General features: G+C 37.3%; 1 protein-coding gene across 12 annotated transcripts in view; it reads left to right on the forward strand.

Moving 5' to 3' along the window:
- Positions 1-20259, forward strand: part of KIAA0586 (KIAA0586 ortholog) — a 165536-nt gene that overhangs the window by 49490 nt on the left and 95787 nt on the right. For all 12 annotated transcript variants that reach the window (XM_027554224.1, XM_027554221.1, XM_027554214.1 and 9 more), the window contains exons 22-26: positions 7058-7257; positions 14872-15031; positions 15443-15662; positions 16426-16679; positions 17827-17903. In XM_027554224.1, the coding sequence (XP_027410025.1) occupies positions 7058-7257; positions 14872-15031; positions 15443-15662; positions 16426-16679; positions 17827-17903 (911 nt within the window). The remainder of the gene's footprint in view (positions 1-7057; positions 7258-14871; positions 15032-15442; positions 15663-16425; positions 16680-17826; positions 17904-20259) is intronic.

Genomic DNA, 20259 nt, shown 5'->3' on the forward strand with positions numbered 1-20259 from the left:
TTATAGTTTTCTGTATATAGGTCTTTTGTTTCTTTAGGTAGATTTATTCCTAAGTATTTTATTCTTTTCATTGCAATGGTGAATGGAATTGTTTCCTTAATTTCTCTGTTTTCTCATTGTTAGTGTATAGGAATGTAAGGGAAATTTGTGTGTTAACTTTATAGCCTACAACTTTACTATATTCATTGATTAGCTCTAGTAATTTTCTGGTGGAGTCTTTAGGGTTTTCTGTGTAGAGGATCATGTCATCTGCAAACAGTGAGAGTTTTACTTCTTTTTCAATCTGAATTCCTTTTATTTCTTTTCCTGCTTTGATTGCTGTGGCTAAAACTTCCAAAACTATGTTGAATAATAGTGGTGAGAGTGGGCATCCTTATCTTGTTCCTGACTTTAGGGGAAATGCTTTCAATATTTCATCATTGAGGATAATGTTTGCTGTGGGTTTGTCATATATGGCTTTTATTATGTTGAGGTATGTTCCTTCTCTGTCTGCTTTCTGGAGGGTTTTTATCATAAGTGGATGTTGAATTTTGTCAAAGGCCTTCTCTGCATCTATTGAGATAATTATATGGTTTTTATCTTTCAATTTGTTAATGTGGTGTATCACATTGATTGATTTGTGAATATTGAAGAATCCTTGCATCCCTGGGATAAAGCCCACTTGGTCATGATGTATGATCTTTTTAATATGTTGTTGGATTCTGTTTGCTAGAATTTTGTTAAGGATTTTTGCATCTATGTTCATCAATGATATTGGCCTGTAGTTTTCTTTTTTTGTGGCATCTTTGTCTGGTTTTGGTATTAGGGTGATGGTGGCCTCATAGAATGAGTTTGGAAGTTTATCTTCCTCTGCAATTTTCTGGAAGAGTTTGAGTAGGATAGGTGTTAGCTCTTCTCTAAATTTTTGGTACAATTCAGCTGTGTAGCCGTCTAGTCCTGGGCTTTTGTTTGCTGGAAGATTTCTGATTACAGTTTCAATTTCCATGCTTATGATGGGATATTCTATTTCTTCCTGGTTCAGTTTTGGAAAGTTATACTTTTCTAAGAATTTGCCCATTTCTTCCAAGTTGTCCATTTTGTTGACATATAGTTGCTGATAGTAGTCTCTTATGATCCTTTGTATTTCTGTGTTTGTTGTGATTTCTCCATTTTCATTTCTAATTTTGTTGATTTGATTCTTCTTTTTTTTTTTTTATTTTGATGATACTGGCTAATGGTTTGTCTATTTTATTTACCTTCTCAAAGAACCAGCTTTTAGCTTTGTTGATTTTTGCTGTGGTCTCCTTTGTTTCTTTTTCATTTATTTCTGCCCTACTTTTTATGATTTCTTTCCTTCTACTAACCCTGGGCTTCTTCATTTCTTCTTTTTCTAGTTGCTTTAAGTATAAAGTTAGGTTATTTATTTGATTTTTCTCTTGTTTCGTAGGATAAGCTTATATTGCTATGAACCTTCCCCTTAGCACTGTTTTTACTGAATCCTATAGATTTTGGGTTGTTGTGTTTTCATTTTCATTTGTTTCTGTGCATATTTTGATTTTTTAAAATTTCTTCTATGATTTGGTAGTTATTCAGAAGCATGTTGTTTAGCCTCCATATGTTTGTATTTTTAATAGTTTTTTTCCTGTAGTTGACATCTGATCTTTTCACATTGTGATCAGAAAAGATACTTGAAATAATTTCAATTTTTTTGAATTTACCAAGGCTAGATTTATGGCCCAGGATGTGATCTATCCTGGAGAAGGTTCTGTGTGCACTTGAGAAAAAGGTGAAATTCGTTGTTTTGGGGTGAAATGTCCTATAGATATCAATTAGGTCTAACTGGTCCATTGTATCATTTAAAGTTTGTGTTTCCTTGCTAATTTTCTGTTTAGTTGATCTATCCATAGGTGTGAGTGGGGTATTAAAGTCTACCACTATTATTGTGTTACTGTTAATTTCCCCTTTCATACTTGTTAGCATTTGCCTTACATATTGTGGTGCTCCTATGTTGGGTGCATATATATTTATAATTGTTATATCATCTTCTTGGATTGATTCTTTGATCATTATGTAGTGTCTTTCTTTGTCTCTTTTCACGGCCTTTATTTCAAAGTCTATTTTATCTGATATGAGTATTGCTACTCCTGCTTTCTTTTGGTCTCCGTTTGCGTGAAATATCTTTTTCCAGCCCTTCACTATCAGTCTGTATGTGTCCCTTCTTTTGAGGTGGGTCACTTGTAGACAGCATATAGAGGGGTCTTGTTTTTGCATCCATTCAGCCAGTCTTTGTCTTTTGGTTGGGGCATTCAACCCATTTACATTTAAGGTAGTTATTGATAAGTATGATCCCATTAGGAGAAGGCAATGGCAACCCACTCCGGTGTTCTTGCCTGGAGAATCCCAGGGACAGGGGAGCCTGGCGGGTTGCCGTCTATGGGGTCACACAGAGTTGGACATGACTAAAGTGACTTAGCAGCAGCAGCAGCAGCAGCAGCATGATCCCGTTGCCATTTACTTTTTGGGGGGGATTCTAGTTTATAAACCTTTTCTGTGTTTCCTGTATAGAGAAGATCCTTTAGCATTTGTTGAAGAACTGGTTTGGTGGTGCTGAATTCTCTGAGCCTTTGCTTGTCTGTAAAGCTTTTAATTTCTCCTTCATATTTGAATGAGATCCTTTCTGGGTACAGTAATCTGGGTTGTAGGTTTTTCTCTTTCATCACTTTAAGTATGTCCTGCCATTCCCTTCTGGCCAGAAGAGTTTCTATTGAAAGATCAGCTGTAATCCTTATGGGAATCCCCTTGTGTGTTATTTTTTGTTTTTGCTTTGCTGCTTTTAATATTTGTTCTTTGTGTTTGATCTTCATTAATTTGATTAATATGTGTCTTGGGGTGTTTCGCCTTGGGTTTATACTGTTTGGGACTCTCTGGGTTTCTTGGACTTGGGTGGCTATTTCCTTCCCCATTTTAGGGAAGTTTTCAACTATTATCTCCTCAAGTATTTTCTCATGGCCTTTCTTTTTGTCTTCTTCTGGGGCTCCTATGATTTGAATGTTGGGGTGTTTAATATTGTCCCAGAGGTCTCTGAGGTTGTCCTCATTTCTTTTAATTCGTTTTTCTTTTTTCCTCTCTGATCCATTTATTTCTACCATTCTATCTTCTGCCTCACTTATCCTATTTTGCCTCAGTTATTTTACTGTTGGTTCCCTCCAGAATATTTTTGTTCTCAGTTATTGCAGTATTCATTATTGAGTGACTCTTTTTTATTTCTTCTAGGTCCTTGTTAAACCTTTCTTGTGTCTTTTCAATCCTTGTCTCCAGGCTATTTTTCTGTAACTCCATTTTGTTTTAAAGATTTTGGATCATTTTTACTATCATTATTCTGAATTCTTTTTCAGGTAGACTCCCTATCTCCTCCTCTTTGGTTTGGTTTGGTGGGCATTTATCATGTTCCTTTACCTGCTGAATATTTCTCTGCCTTTTCATCTTGATTAGATTGGCCTTTCTGTATGCTGGAAGTTTGTGGTTCCTCTTTTTTATGGAGGTTCCTCCCTGTGGGTTTGGTTGGACAAGTGGCTTGTCAAGGTTTCCTGGTTAGGGAAGCTTGCATTGGTGTTCTGGTGGGTGGAGCTGGATCTCTTCTCTGTGGAGTGCAAGGAAGTGTCCAGTAGTGAGTTTTAAGGTGTCTATGGGTTTGGTGTGACTTTTGGCCACCTATATTTCAATGCTCAGGCTTATGTTCCTGCATTGTTGGAGAATTAGCTTGGTATGTCTTGCTCTGAAACTTGTTGGCTCTTGGGTGGAGGTTGGTTTCAGTGTAGGTATGGAGGCTTTTGGATGAGCTCTTGTCAATTAATGTTCCCTAGAGTCAGGAGTTTTCTGGTGTTCTCAAGTTTTGGATTTAAGCCTCTTGCCTCTGGCTTTCAGTCTTATTCTTACAGTAGCCTCAAGGCTTCTCCAACCATACAACATGGATGATAAACCATCTAGGTTAGTGGTAAAAAGATTCTCCACAGTGAGGGACACCCAGAGAGGTTCACAGAGTTACATGGAGAAGAGAAGAGGGAGGAGGGAGATAGAGGTGACCAGAAGGAGAAGAGGGGGAATCAAAAGGGGAGAGAGGAATGTAGCTAGTAATCAATTCCCTATGTGCTCTCCACGGTCTGGAACAGTCAGAGAGGTTCACAGAGTAACATAGAGAAGGGAAGACGGAAGAAGGAGATAGAGGTGACCAAGAGGAGAAGAGGGGGAGTCGAAAGGAAAGAGACAGATCTAGCCAGTAATCAGTTCCCTTAGAGCCTAACTCTCGACTGACACCTAGTGATAAAGTCATTTTGTCGTGTTAGAAGAAACTTTTTTGAAAGAAGACATCTAGGAATACAAATCCGAAAGAAAACGAAAACCAATTCATCCAAATAATTGCTCCAAGAATATTTCAAAATCTGTTGAAAAAGCAACAGATGGAAAATGTCAGTCAAAATGAAACTGAAATAAAAAAGAACTAGAAGCTAAAGAGAAGGCAAAGCACCATGAAATATGCCTTGGAGAAACAGGCAGTTGGACTCCCATAGCTTTTGGTCAAGATTCTAGTTGTGGAGATGGTATTCAGCAATCCCAAGACAAGGAGACCAGTCCAGGAAAGCAAGCAAGTATCTCCAAAGATTCATCCAGTTTATAAGGAATATTATCCAAACTGCCAGATATTTTTTCCTCATTGCTAGGTCAGAATGTCCTGATGGCATATTTTGGAGTGTTTGCATTCTCCAGCAGTCTCTCCTGCTAGCACAAAGCAGGGCTAGTAACGGTCCTCTTCGCAGTCCATCACATGGGTCAGGTGGCAGTTTCAGTGAACTAATTCAGGCTTTGTTGCCTTAAGGAAAGATGGTCTCATGTAAAGGGTGTTTAGATTCTGTTCTGTTTTCTTTAAAAGCATGTATGTTCGCTTTTGTTTTCCTATGCTTGAGTAGGGCTTTTAGGTTTTATAACAGAGATATTCTGATTTTTTATCATGTTGAAACATGGAATTATGGGAACTAAAAAGGAAACATATTGACATATATTTTTGAATTTGGGTTTGGGATTATGGTGATCTTTGCTGTGGTAGCTCCAGAGTAAATTGTTATTACTTACCTCTCAACAAGTGATCCCAAGATATCTCTACCTACCTTTTAGGGAATTCTGAGTAATGCTGCCATCGGTTCAGTTCAGTTCAGTTGCTCAGTTGTGTCCGACTCTTTGCAACCCCATGAATCGCAGCACACCAGGCCTCCCTGTCCATCACCAACTCCCGGAGTTCACCCAGCCTCATGTCCATAGAGTCAGTGATGCCATCCAGCCATCTCATCCTCTCTCGTCCCCTTTTCCTCCTGCCCCCAATCCCTCCCAGTATCAGAGTCTTTTCCAATGAGTCAACTCTTCGCATGAGGTAGCCAAAGTACTGGAGTTTCAGCTTTAGCATCATTCCTTCCAAAGAAATCCCAGGGCTGATCTCCTTCAGAATGGACTGGTTGCATCTCCCGCAGTCCAAGGGACTCTCAAGAGTCTTCTCCAACACCACAGTTCAAAAGCATCAATTCTTCGGCACTCAGCCTTCTTCACAGTCCAACTCTCACATCCATACATGAGCACAGGAAAAACCATAGCCTTGACTAGACGGACCTTTGTTGGCAAAGTAATGTCTCTGCTTTTGAATATGCTGTCTAGGTTGGTCATAACTTTCCTTCCAAGGAGTAAGCGTCTTTTAATTTCATGGCTGCAGTCACCATCTGCAGTGATTTTGGAGCCCCCCAAAATAAAGTCTGACACTGTTTCCACTGTTTCCCCATCTATTTCCCATGAAGTGATGGGACCGGATGCCATAATCTTCGTTTTCTGAATGTTGAGCTTTAAGCCAACTTTTTCACTCTCCTCTTTCACTTTCATCAAGAGGCTTTTTAGTTCCTCTTCACTTTCTGCCATAAGGATGCTGTCATCTGCATATCTGAGGTTATTGATATTTCTCCTGGCAATCTTGATTCCAGCTTGTGCTTCTTCCAGTCTAGTGTTTCTCATGAAGTACTCTGCATATAAGTTAAATAAGCAGGGTGACAATATACAGCCTTGACATACTCCTTTTCCTATTTGTAACCACTCTTTTGTTCCATGTCCAGTTCTAACTGTTGCTTCCTGACCTGCATACAGGTTTCTCAAGAGGCAGGTCAGGTGGTCTGGTATTCCCATCTCTTTCAGAATTTTCCACAGTTTATTGTGATCCACACAGTCAAAGGCTTTGGCATAGTCAATAAAACAGAAATGGATGTTTTTCTGGAACTCTCTTGCTTTTTCCATGATCCAGCGAATGCTGCCATAGTTGTGCTAATTAAGGAGTATTACTCTTTGAGAGGTCATATTTCCATCAAGTTGTATTGATCACTGTTTACATGTTTTCCACACAGAGCTTTAGCGATATAGTCACTTTAAGCCTAATAAAGTCTCTTTAGGACGTTTTACTGACATCCTATATTCATACAAGTGAAAATTACAACCCATTTGGAAAATTAATATACCTATAGAGCTGCTGACAAGCCCCTAAACTATGTTAAAAGTTTGAGGAGGATTATCTGTAGTGTTAGTAATGGATATATCTGAAACTAGAGAAGGAAGTAAGGTTTGTCTTCATTTTTATGAAGAAGCTGCCATTTTTCTAAATATCTCCCTATCGCCCTTGTGTTTTGTCAGGATCCATCACAGGGTTTTCCTGATCCCCTTCTCTTGGAAATGTAGATTTTTTTTCAGATGAAAACCTTTAAAGTGGCTGCAAATCCTTTTTAATCACTAAATTTTGTAGTGGTAGGGAAGAGGCCATATAAGTAAGTTTTCATTCGAATGTTTTCTTCCCCTGTTTAGTTTCTCTAGAGACAATGTTCATTATGTGAGTTTCCATCTTATTGTCTTGCATAATAAGTAGATTTTGTATTTTCATTTAATTCCTCGTTACACCATCTCATACACATATGTTCACATCTCTAAAATTATAAGAATTAAGACTTAGAATGCAAGCATGTTTTTTTCACACTTATTCTAAAGTTCTGTCATTTTTTAGTGGAAGGAACAAGCAGTGGTGCGCTCCAGCTTTTTGTCGATGCTGGGGTTCCTGTGAATTCAGACATGATCAGGCATATTGTAAATGAAGCTCTTGCTGAGACCATTGCTGTCATGCTAGGTGACAGAGAAGCAAAGAAGCCAGATCCTGTTGTTACAGGTGTTTCTGGGGATGTTTCAACAAGTGAAACACACTTGCCGGTAGGTATGACTCTTTTTCATGACTTGAAGTCCTGGGCAATTTTTAATACCTTTGTTAAAGAACAGTAAAATGGACAGATTTTAAATTGGGTCAAAAGATCGTAGTTTGTGGTGGAGATTGATTTATTGTAGCTATGATTACAATAAAAATTACCCTTGTATTTTATTTTAAAAACTCTAAAATCTTAGAAAGTATAATACAGTGAACACCTGTGTATGCTTTATCTACATTTACCAATTGACAACATTCTGACACCTTTTCTTTGTCTTTGTATGTTGTGCATCATATATTCTGTTTTTTTGGCTGCATTGGGTCTTCACTGCAACACATGCACTTCTCTTGTTGTGGAGCATGGGCTCTAGAGCCCATGGACTCAGCAGTTGCGATGTGCTGGCTCTCGAGTTGTGGTGCACAGGCTTATTTCCCCACAGCATGTGGGATCTTAGGTCCTCAACCAAGTATTGAACGTTCGTCCCCTTGGAAGGTGAATTCTTAACCACTGGACCACCAAGGATGTCCCTATATATTCTTTAAAAGTCATTTGACAGTTGTAGATATCATGATACTTTACTTCTAAAAGCATCAGCAGTATGTCCTAAGAATAAGATTCTTTATTACATATCCAAAATACCATTATTATGCCCCCCAGTTTAACACGAATGTGTTAATACTATATAATATAGAGTCCATATTTGAATTCCTTCAGTTGTTCCAAAAGTATCCTTATAGCTTTTCTCTTTTTAAGTTCAAGATATAGCTAACAATCACATGCATTGCTTTTGGTTCTTACATAAACTGATATTTTTAATCTTTAAAAAAATATATATTTTAAGCATTTCTGTTGTTGTTTAATCAAACTTTCTATGTTAAATAGAGTTTCTAATCTATTATAGTAAGATGGAATTATACAAAACCACTCCTGGTGGGCAGGGAGGAGAGGAAGTATCCAGGTAGGAAAGTGGGAGGTGCAAACTATTGGGTTTAAGATAGGCTCAAGAATGCATTGTTCATTACCATATGGTAATGTTCATTACCATATGGTAAAATGGGTAGCCAGTGGGAATTTGCTGTATGACGAAGGCACTCAAAGCTGGTGCTTTGTGACAACCTACAGGGGTGGGACAGGGAAGGAGAGGGGAGAGAGGTTCAAGAGGGAGGGGACATATGTATACCTATGGCCAACTCATATTAGTGTATGGCAGAAACCATCACAATATTGTAAAATAATCCTTTAATTAAAAATTTAAAAAATTAATAAAAGGATGTATTGTACAACACAGGGAATATAGTCAGTATTTTGTAGTAAATGTAAATGGACTGCAACCTTTAAGAATTGTATAAAATTTTTTTTTAAACCAAAAAAAAGAAATTATGCAAAACCAGAATGTACTCTGTATTACCAACTCTTTAAAACTTCATAGTCAATTCTGATCCTGTAGATAATATAGACATCATTTTATATTGGTGAAACATTTAAACTGACTCATTTAAAGTATAAACATAAAGTTACATATTTGAATTTTATGGAAATCCATGTCAGGTAATTGGTATAGTGTTATTAGTTTGCCAGAGATTTGATACATAGTTTTGTTCCATGCTTTATTTATTAACTCATCAGTACTGTATGTAGTACAGATGTTGCCAGGGTTATGATTCTGCCTATACTAATTAATTTTGTCTTCTGTCCATATATTGCATATATTTTTATGAGGGTAATTTAATGAAAAAACATAGAAAAATCAGTATAAATCGGAAATATATGTAATTGTTAAGAGCATGAACTTTGGAGCTGGGAAGATCTGAATTTGAACCCTCAGTTCTGTTACTTTAGTATTGAGATCTACTTTATACTAGAGATAAAATTTTAGAGTTTAAATAATGACAGCTTTACCAAAATCTGCTTTATGAATATTAAAGTGGCCAAGTTCTCTTCTTCCATTGCCATATTGTCCCTTATCTTAAGAATTGTCATGACTTCTTTTGCCTTTTAATCTTTTATAAATATTTTAAATTCTTTTTCAAATACTATAAAATATTTTGCTGGGATTTGTGTGAGAATTAATTCAGTTTTGGTTGGTTTAATTTGGGAAGAATTGACATCTTTATGATACAGTATCTTGTTGAGCCATAATACAAGATTTTGTGGAAGATTCAATGAAATGATGTATGAAAGAACTAACCTAGTTAAATACTCAATAACTAATTGTTTATCATTATTATCATTATTACCCATTACCAAGACTAGTAGAATATCTTTAAGTTTCTCATGATGATGAGTCAGTAGCGTTATATTTGAAAACAGCACTCTTATGCTATTGGCTTATGCAGTTAAGAAGAATAAAACATATGGTGTATTTCTTTCACTTAAAAAACAAAGCTAAGAATATGCAAAATGTTAAGCAATGCTATGGATTTTTTTTCTTTTTTCTGCATCACATGGCTTACGGGATCTTAGTTCCTCAATCAGAAATCAAATCCGGGCCCCACAGTAAAAGCACCAAGTTCTAACCAATGGATAGCCAGGGAATTCCCACTGTGATAGAATTATTAATATGATTCATGGTTTTTAAATTATATATCAATTTGCAACTCAAAATACACAATGAAGACCAATCACCCCGCTATAAAAGTATGTTTTAGAAAGGGAAAAGACAAATAGAAAAATACAGAAAAGACATGTCTAGACAGTTCACAAAGCAAAACGAAATACAAAGCAAAAGGTGGTTAGTCTCACTGATAGTAAAAAAAATTAAAAAAAAATCATAAATCATTGAAATTTCATTTTTACATATCATATTGGAAAAACTCGAAGTCTGATAATGCCATTGTTCAGCAAACCTTTGGGAAGCATAAATTCTCATACCTTCTGGTGTTAGTGTAAAATGACACTCGTTAAAAGGAAATTTGGCAATATGTATTCAAATTAAGAATTCTGTTAGCCCATTAATCAAGCAGTCCCACCTCTGAGAATTTATTTCGTATGTCAGTCAGTCAGTCAGTCAGTTCAGTCGCTCAGTCGTGTCCGACTCATATGCTTCCCCAGAATTCTCCACCCAACTCTGAAAAACACACAAGGCTTTCTGTATTCTGGTTTTTAAATCTCATGACGTAGTTCAGTTCAGTTCAGCTACTCAGTTGTGTCCAACTCTTTGTGACCCCATGAATCACAGCACACCAGGCCTCCCTGTCCATCACCAACTCCCGGAGTTCACCCAAACTATTGTGCATTGAGTCGGTGATGCCATCCAGCCATCTCATCCTCTGTCATCCCTTCCTCCTCCTGCCCCCAATGCCTCCCAGCATCAGGGTCTTTCCAGTGAGTCAACTCTTCTCATGAGGTGGCCAAAGTATTGGAGTTTCAGCCTTAGCATCAGTCCTTCCAATGAACACCCAGGACTTATTTCCGTTAGGATGGACTGGTTGGATCTCCTTGCAATCCAAGGGACTCTCAAGAATCTTCTCCAACACCACAGTTCAAAAGCATCAATTCTTCGGCACTCAGCCTTCTTCACAGTCCAACTCTCATATCCATACATGACCACTGGAAAAACCATAGCCTAGACTAGACGGACCTTTGTTGGCAAAGTAATGTCTCTGCTTTTGAATATGTTATCTAGGTTGATCATAACTTTCCTTCCAAAGAGTAAGCATCTTTTAATTTCATGGCTGCAGTCACCATCTGCAGTGATGTTGGAGCCCCCCCCAAAAATAAAGTCTGACACTGTTTCCACTGTTTCCCCATCTATTTCCCATGAAGTGATGGGACCGAATGCCATGATCTTCGTTTTCTGAATGTTGAGCTTTAAGCCAACTTTTTCACTCTCCTCTTTCACTTTCATCAAGAGGCTTTTGAGTTCCTCTTCACTTTCTGCCATAAAGGTGGTGTCATCTGCATATCTGAGGTTATTGATATTTCTCCCAGCAATCTTGATTCCAGCTTGTGCTTCTTCCAGCCCAGCGTTACTCATGCTGTACTCTGCATATAAGTTAAATAAGCAGGGTGACAATATACAGCCTTGACATACTCCTTTTTCTATTTGGAACCAGTCTGTTGTTCCATGTCCAGTTCTAACTGTTGCTTCCTGACGTGCATATAGGTTTCTCGAGAGGCAGGTCAGGTGGTCTGGTACTCCCATCTCTTTCAAAATTTTCCACAGTTTTTTTTTTTTTTTTTTGTGATCCACACAGTCAAAGGCTTTGGCATAGTCAATAAAGCAGAAATAGATGTTTATCTGGAACTCTCTTGTTTTTCTGATGATCCATCGGTTGTTGGCAATTTGATCTCTGGTTTCTCTGCCTTTTCTAAAACCAGCTTGAACATCAGGAAGTTCACGGTTCACATATTGCTGAAGCCTGGCTTGGAGAATTTTGAGCATTACTTTACTAGCATGTGAGCTGAGTGCAATTGTGTGGTAGTTTGAGCATTCTTTGGCATTGCCTTTCTTTGGGATTGGAATGAAAATAGACCCTTTCCAGTCCTGTGGCCACTGCTGAGTTTTCCAAATTTGCTAGCGTATTGAGTGCAGCACTTTTACAGATCATCTTTCAGGATTTGAAATAGCTCAACTGGAATTCCATCACCTCCACTAGCTTTGTTCGTAGTGATTCTTTCTAAGGCCCACTTGACTTCACATTCCAGAATGTCTGGCTCTAGGTGAGTGATCACACCATTGTGATTATCTTGGTTGTGAAGATCTTTTTTGTACAGTTCTCCTGTGTATTCTTGCCACCTCTTCTTAATATGTTCTGCTTCTATTAGGTCCATACCATTTCTGTCCTTTATCGAGCCCATCTTTGCATAAAATGTTCCCTTGGTATCTGTTATTTTCTTGAAGAGATCACTAGTCTTTGCCATTCTGTTGTTTTCCTCTGTTTCTTTGCATTGATCTCTGAGGAAGGCTTTCTTACCTCTCCTTGCTATCCAAAAAAAATACCCAGTTGTGGATGTGATTGGTGATAGAAGCAAGGTCCAGTGCTGTTAAGAGCAATACTGCGTAGGAATCTGGACTGTTAGGTCCATGAATCTAGGCAAATTGGAAGTGGTCAAACAGGAGATGGCAAGAGTGAACGTCAACATTCTAGGAATCAGCAAACTAAAATGGACTGGAATTGGTGAATTTAATTCAGATGATCATTATATCTACTACTGTGGGCAGGAATCCTTTAGAAGAAATGGAGTAGCCATCATGGTCAACAAAAGAGTCCGAAATGCAGTACTGTGATGCAATCTCAAAAATGGCAGTATGATCTCTGTTCGTTTCAAAGGCAAACCATTCAATATCACAGTAATCCAAGCCTATGCCCCAACCAGTAACGCTGAAGAAGCTGAAGTTGAATGGTTCTATGAAGACCTACAAGACCTTTTAGAACTAACACCCCAAAAAGATGTCCTTTTTATTATAGAGGACTGGAATGCAAAAGTAGAAAGTCAAGAAACACCTGTAATAACAGGCAAATGTGGCCTTGGAATATGGAATGAAGCAGGGCAAAGGCTAATAGTATTTTGCCAAGAGAATGCACTGGTCATAGCAAAAACCCTCTTCCGACAACACAAGAGAAGACTTTACACATGGACATCACCAGATGGTCAACACCGAAATCAGATTGATTATATTCTTTGCATCCAAAGATTTAGAAGCTCTATACAGTCAGCAAAAACAAGACTGGGAGCTGACTGTGACTCAGATCATGAACTCCTTATTGCCAAAATCAGACTTAAATTGAAGAAAGTAGGGAAAACCACTAGACCATTCAGATATGACCTAAATCAAATCCCTTATGATTATGCAGTGGAAGTGAATAATAGATTTAAGGGACTAGATCTTATAGAGAGTGCCTCATGAACTGGAGGGAGGTTCATGACGTTGTACAGGAGACAGGGATCAAGACCATCCCCATGGAAAAGAAATGCAAAAAAGCAAAATGGCTGTCTGGGGAAGCCCTTACAAATAGCTGTGAAAAGAAGAGAAACAAAAAGCAAAGGAGAAAAGGAAAGATATTCCATATGTACATATATGAAATAACTTGGGCTTCCTTGGTGGCTCAATGGTAAAGCATCTGCCTGCAGTACAGGAGACATGGAGACACAGGTTTGATCCCTGGGTTAGAAAGATCCCCTGGAGAAGAAAACGGCAAGCCACTCCAGTGATCTTGCCCAGAAAATACCATGGACAGAGGACCCTGGAGGAGCCCAGTTCATGAGGTCAGAGTCAGACAGGAGTGAGCGACTAAACAACAAGAACATGAAATGACTCAAGTCTAAAATTAGACTCAAAAGCTAAAATTAGAACTACCATATGACCCAGCAGTTTCACTTTTGGGCATATATTCAAAAAAAACCAAAAACACTAATTTGAAAAGATACATGCACCCCAGTATTCACAGCAGTATTATTTATAATTGCCAAGCTATGGGAATAACCTAAGTGTCTGTCAACAGATGAATGGATAAACATGTGTTTTATATGTACAATGGAATACTGTTCAGGCATTCAGGAATAAAAAAGAACAAAGTTGCCATTTCCAGCAGCATGGATGGACCTAGAGATTATCATACTGAGTGAGGTCAGAAAGAGAAAGATAAATATCCTGTGATGTGATTTCTATGTGGAATCTAAAAAGATGATGCAAATGAACTTATAAACAGAGGACTTACAAATATAGAAAACAAACTTATGGTTACCAAAGAGGAAAGGTAGAGAAGGGCAAATTAGGAGTTTCAGATTAGCAGATATAAGCTACTGTATATAAAATAGATAAACAAGGACCTCTTGTATAGCATGAAGAGCTATATTGAGTATCTTGCAATAACCTATAATGGAAAAGAATCTGAAAAAGGTTTTTTATAAGGCAAAAAAATCTGAATCACTTTTCTGTATACCTTAAACTAACACAATATTGTAAATCACCTACATTTTAATTAAATTTTTTAAAGTGGGACTATAGCCAATATTTTGTAATAACTGTAAATCTAGAGTGACCTATAAAAATTATATAAAAATTTTAAAAATTCTAGATATAAAAAATGACAAGATTGTGTCTGGTAATTCTGTCGATGGGAACTAGTTAGATAGGACATGGATAGGAAAGGAGACTTAATTTTCACTAACATCTTTTTGGATTTTGAATTATTTGAATTACCTAATTAACAAATTGATTTAAAAATTTTTGCTTTTTCCTTCTCTAATACTTTTCATTTCTACATTGTCTTCATTTCATTTCCCCCTACTTCTTCTTATCCTTCCATTGCTTTTCATAAGCTCTGTTCTTTTGTACTAAAAGGTTGATTTTTGATATTGTATTAATTAGTTAAAATGCTTTCTTTCTGTTATTTGGTTTACCTAGCTTGTGTGTGGGTTTGATCTTCAGCTGTTTTCCTCTCTGTATTAGATAAGGGGGCCTTAGATTTCTTGGGAGCCTAATTCTGAGGTAGAGCTGTTTGAATTGTCTGAGGCTTCCTCAGACTAGTCCTGAAACAAATAGCTAGAAATTAGAGGACTCCATTTTTCACCCTCCATCCATTTAAATTTTATGCAACTCTGAATAAGATCATTTTATTTTTCAAATTACCCTTATTTGGGAATTATAAGCACTACTTATCTTGTTTTATTTTAGGCAAGAGTGTGTACCCCTTTGGCTACCCCACAGCCAACTCCTCCTCGTTCGCCTTCATCACTTCCTAAGGAGCACGTGTTGGTAAAAACTCCAGATTCTTCTCCCAGTGTTTCAGATCACGATGTTGCTTTTCCCATGAAAGAAATATTGGCTGAAGAAGGTAGAAACTTTATTTCTATAACTCAGTTTTAATTTTTGCAACTATCATGGTTTGTTGTATTAGAGTCTTTGTAGACTAGTATACACATAGCTATTGCTGATTAAGTTTTAGAAAATAACTTTTGCTGGAAGGGAAACTAAGGATTTGGTTGCCACTTTTTAAAGTATATGATCTGGTAGACATTTAGGTTGTTTTAAGTTCACGGTAATGTTGAAACTGAAGTCTTTTCAAGGTTATTTTTTTGTACTTTACTAAACTAATTTGGGAATTTTCCCATTAAGGGCCTTAATTATTATTATTAATTATTGTTGCCATCATTTGTATGCCAAAATATTAAGGGCTATCTGAAACAACATATCTTGCCTTCCTGTAGACTTCATATTGACTCTTTCTTTTTAAAACAACCTTTAGGAGATGATGTGCCTGCCATCACACTTGTTAATACCCCAGCAGTCACCCCAGTGACTACACCTCCCCCTGCAGCAGCTCTTACCCCAACTTTGTCAGAGACTTCAATTGATAAATTGAAGATGTCAAGCCCAGAGCTTCCCAAGCCATGGAGTGATGGAGACCTGCCACTGGAAGAAGAGAATCCCAACTCTCTTCAAGAAGAGCTTCACCCAAGAGCCATGTAAATGATAATATATTCACCTTTAGCAACTATACATTTTACCTTAAGTTGACTTAGATGACCTATGAAAACATCAGAAATGATAAATAAGGTTTATAATTCATGAGCTAATCTATAGTAGGAAGAAGTTTCATAAATTTCAAGTTTTTACCAAATTTATTCCTTCAGTTCTCTTTTTTCAAACAGAATTTTTGGGAAATAGGTTAAATTTGAGGGAGAATCAGATTAATTTTGGGGGGAAACAGATTAAAATAAAGATATCTATAATACTGTTAATAAAATAGAATATGATTTTTCCCCAATGTGAATCTTCATTTACTATGATAAGTTAAGTATTACCATGTATTACCATGCATTACCATGCATTACATTACCATGTATCCTCATGTAAGCTTTATTTTAGGGATGGTAGAACTTTCAAGATGGTCTTGAAAGTTCTAATCAAGAGATTAAAACATGAAGATGATTTTGGAAAAATAGATCTTGTTGGTTAATTATAGTAGTACAGATTATGTTAATATAGAAATATGTTTAAAGGAGACAGTATTTTTTCATCCATTTTTTTCGTATTATTTGGTTATACTGTGTGGCCTGAGGGATCTTAGTTCTCTGACCAGGGATCAAACATTTTCCCCCTGCAGTGGAAACATGGTGTCTTAACCACTAGATTGCCTGGGAAATCCCTATATCTATTTTCTTATATAACAATGAATATAGGCTTTCACTAACCTGATAAATTCAAACCATGTCTCTTTCTTCTTAGTGTAATGTCTGTGGCCAAGGATGAAGAACCTGAGAGCGAGGACTTCCCTGCTCAGCTTGCCCCTCCAAAGCCAGTTGCCCTTATGCCACTTCCTGCTGGCATCAAGGCTCCTTCCCCCATACAGATGCCAAGTTCAGATTCCTCCACTGTGGAGAGTACCTTGAGTGTTACTGCCACTGAATCGGAAACCTTAGATAGACCCATTTCTGAAGGAGAGATCTTATTTAACTGTGGTCTCAAAGTGGCTCCTAAGAGTAAGTTAGCTTGTATCAATTGATTTCACTGGTTAAATTATGATCCTTCCTAAGTAATACTTTTCTGTGTGAAATGTTTTTACTTAGTTTGTAAGATTTAACATAGTATGGTAGAAAGAATATGGACTCTGCAAGTTAACTTTTCTAAACCTTAACCTTAGACTCTAAAATCTCCCTCATAAATTCTACCTTCCAGAAGTATCACTCTTAAAAGTTTGGGGTATACTTTCCAGTCTTTTTTAAAATATGCATATATAGGTACCTAAATACATCTGTATGTTACCTTTAAAAATAGGGTCATATCATACATACTGTTATGAAACCTGAATTTTTTTAACCTTAAATACACTGTGGACATTTTCCTGTATTAATACATATAGTCCTACCTCTTTTTTTCAGTGACTGGCCATTTAGATTGTTTAGATTGATCTAGTGGTGCCCTAATGGTGGGCGTTTTCAGATTGTTTTCAGTGTTTTTATACCATACATAGCTCTCTGCTGAGTATCCTTGAACGTGTATCATATATCTAATATATAACTGATAGCTTCCTTATAATATGTGCCTAGAAGTGAAATTGCTGAGTCAGAGTAGGCACCTTTAAAATAGCAATACATTGCCAACATGCACTCCAGAAAGTTAAATCAGTTTTTAATTGTATCAATAGTATATAGGAGTATTTTCTCTTTTTCAGTTTCATAGTTCCAGTTGATATTTATAGCTCTTTTAAATTTCTGACAAGCTGGTAAGTGAAGCAAGCATCTCACTCATCTTTGTTATAAAACATACTTTTTAAAGAACTGGTGAGATTGAACATGCATGCATGCTAAGTCTCTTCAGTCTCATCCGACTCTTTGTGACCCTATGGACTGTTAGCCCTCCAGGCTCCTCTGTCCATGGGATTCTCCAGGCAAGAATACTGGAGTGGGTTGTCATGTCCTCTTCTGGGGATCTTCCTGACCCAGGGATCAAACTTATGTCTCTTATGTCTCCTGCATTGGCAGGCGGGTTTTAGCTTGTGAATTATGATTTATGAACTTTGTCAGTATTTTTATTGTGTAAGTTTAAGGGTAATGTTTTACAACTTTATCGTGAGATTATTTACTAAATTTGTTTCTTGTTTCTAAATTTTTGCATTTTAATTTCTAGTTTTAGGAGATGAAGGACTGTATCTGGCAAACCTAAATGATAGCTTATCCAGTACTTTGCAAGATGCCCTCGAAATGGTAAGAAATGATTCACTTCACTTTGAATTCTGACATAAAAGATATCCTGATGAACTTGCTGCAACTGATCAGGGTTTTTCCTCAAATATTTGAGTTATAGCCATAAAATTCAACAAAGGAATTTAAAGTTTCTTATACATCTTATTATCATATCTATATATTTCATTATTGTAATTATAAAAATAGAAAATTATAATAGAAGATTGTAATGAATAGAAAATTGTTGTTAACCCCTGTGGCTCCAGTAGTTGAAACATGCAATTAATGTAATTAGATAATGAAAATCTCAGTGTACATTGTCATGTGGAGATATTGTAAATGCCTTTATAATATTGCAGGCAGGACCTTCAGTGTTGAAACCAGCTCTCTTATATTTGTTATTTTTCCCTAACCATGATTATAATTCTTTATGCTAAAAAAATAACTGAATTTAGTTAGTTTTAAAAGAATTACTGAAATAGGACCCAGGGGCACTAACTCTTCTTAGTTATTATTTAGCTTTATAGACAAAAAATAGGCATTTAAAAATGTATTTTTACATAGAATATATATATTATATAATGTAAATATATATATTATATAATGTAAATACCACACAGAAATTATAATAGGAATTTTCTTTTGAAAACTGTTAAGGAATAGAAATCTTTACTTTTTATGTTTTCAAACAACCTAAGTGAGGAAGGGTTGTTGTGCTCAATTTTCATCTACATTTATCCATGTGTGTGTGTATGTGTGTTAGTTACTCAGTGTGTCTGACTCTTTTCAACCCCGTGGACTACATGCTGGGCTCCTCTGTCCATGGAATTCTTCAGGCAAGAATCCTGGAGTGGGTAGCCAGTCTGTTCTCCCGGGGATCTTTGCTGACCCAGAGAATAAACCTGGGTCTGCTGCATTGCTGGCAGATTCTTTACTTTCTGAGCCACTGGTGAAGCCCACATTTATCCATAGTCTTTGCTAAGCATTGCTAATACTATTGCTTTTAAAACTTAGTTGATAATTTTTGACATATGTATATGTAAGCCATTATCACAGTTAATGAAATAAACATACTCATCATCCATCACTCCCAAAAGTTTCCTCAGGCCCTTTCATTATCCCTCCTTCTCATCTCTCATCATTCTTCTCATCCAATTTATCTCTCCCACCAACCACTGATTCACTTTCTGTAACTATAGATTAGTTTGCATTATCTAGATTTATATAAAAGGAATCACATGGCATGTATTCTTTTTTTGCGTGTGATTGCTTTAACTCAGCATAATTATTTTGAGATTTATCTGGGTTATAGCTTGTATCATAGTTCATTCCTTTTTATTGCTGAGTAGTGCTCTACTGTCGGAGAAGGCAATGGCACCCCACTCCAGTACTCTTGCCTGGAAAATCCCATAGACGGAGCAGCCTGGTGGGCTGCAGTCCATGGGGTCGCTAAGAGTCCGACACGACTGAGTGCCTTCACTTTCTCTTTTCACTTTCATGCATTGGAGAAGGAAATGGCAACCCACTCCAGTGTTCTTGCCTGGAGAATCCCAGGGACGGGGGAGCCTGGTGGGCTGCCGTCTATGGGGTCGCACAAAGTCGGACACGACTGAGGCGACTTAGCAGCAGCAGCAGCATTGCTCTATTGTATGGATGTACCACTGTTTGTCTGTTCACCTGTTGATGGACATTTGGATTTATTCCAGTTTGAGACTATTACAAATAAAGCTGCTGTGAACACTTGTGTGCAAGTCTTTGTATGGACATAGATGCTTTAATTTCTCTTTGACAAATAGCTAGGGGAGGAATGGATGGATAATGTGGTAGTTATATGTTAATCTTTCAGTTCAGTCACTTAGTCGTGTTCGACTCTTTGCGACCCCATGGACATCACCAACTCCCGGAGCCTACTCAAACTCATGTACATCACATCGGTGATGCCATCCAATGATCTCAACCTCTGTTGTCCCTTTCTCCCGCCTTTGATCTTTGCCAGCATCAGGGTCTTTTCCAATGAATCAGTTCTTGGCATCAGGTGGCCAAAGTATTAGAGCTTCCACTTCAGCATCAGTCCTTCTAATGAATATTCAGGACTGATTTCCCTTAGGATGGACTGGTTTAATCTCCCTGCAGTCCAAGGGACTCTCAAGAGTCTTCTCCAACACCACAGCATCAATTCTTCGGTGCTCAGCTTTCTTTATAGTCCAACTCTCACACCCATACATAACCACTGGAAAAACCATAGCTTTGACTATATGGACCTTTGTTGGTAAAGTAATGTCTCTGCTTTTTAATATACTTTTGGTCGTAGCTTTTCTTCTGAGGAGCAAGCATCTTTTAATTTCATGGCTGCAGTCACCATCTGCAGTGATTTGGA

This window comes from Bos indicus x Bos taurus, chromosome 10 (assembly GCF_003369695.1).
Source record: "Bos indicus x Bos taurus breed Angus x Brahman F1 hybrid chromosome 10, Bos_hybrid_MaternalHap_v2.0, whole genome shotgun sequence".
In the NCBI taxonomy this organism is placed as follows: Eukaryota; Metazoa; Chordata; class Mammalia; order Artiodactyla; family Bovidae; genus Bos; species Bos indicus x Bos taurus.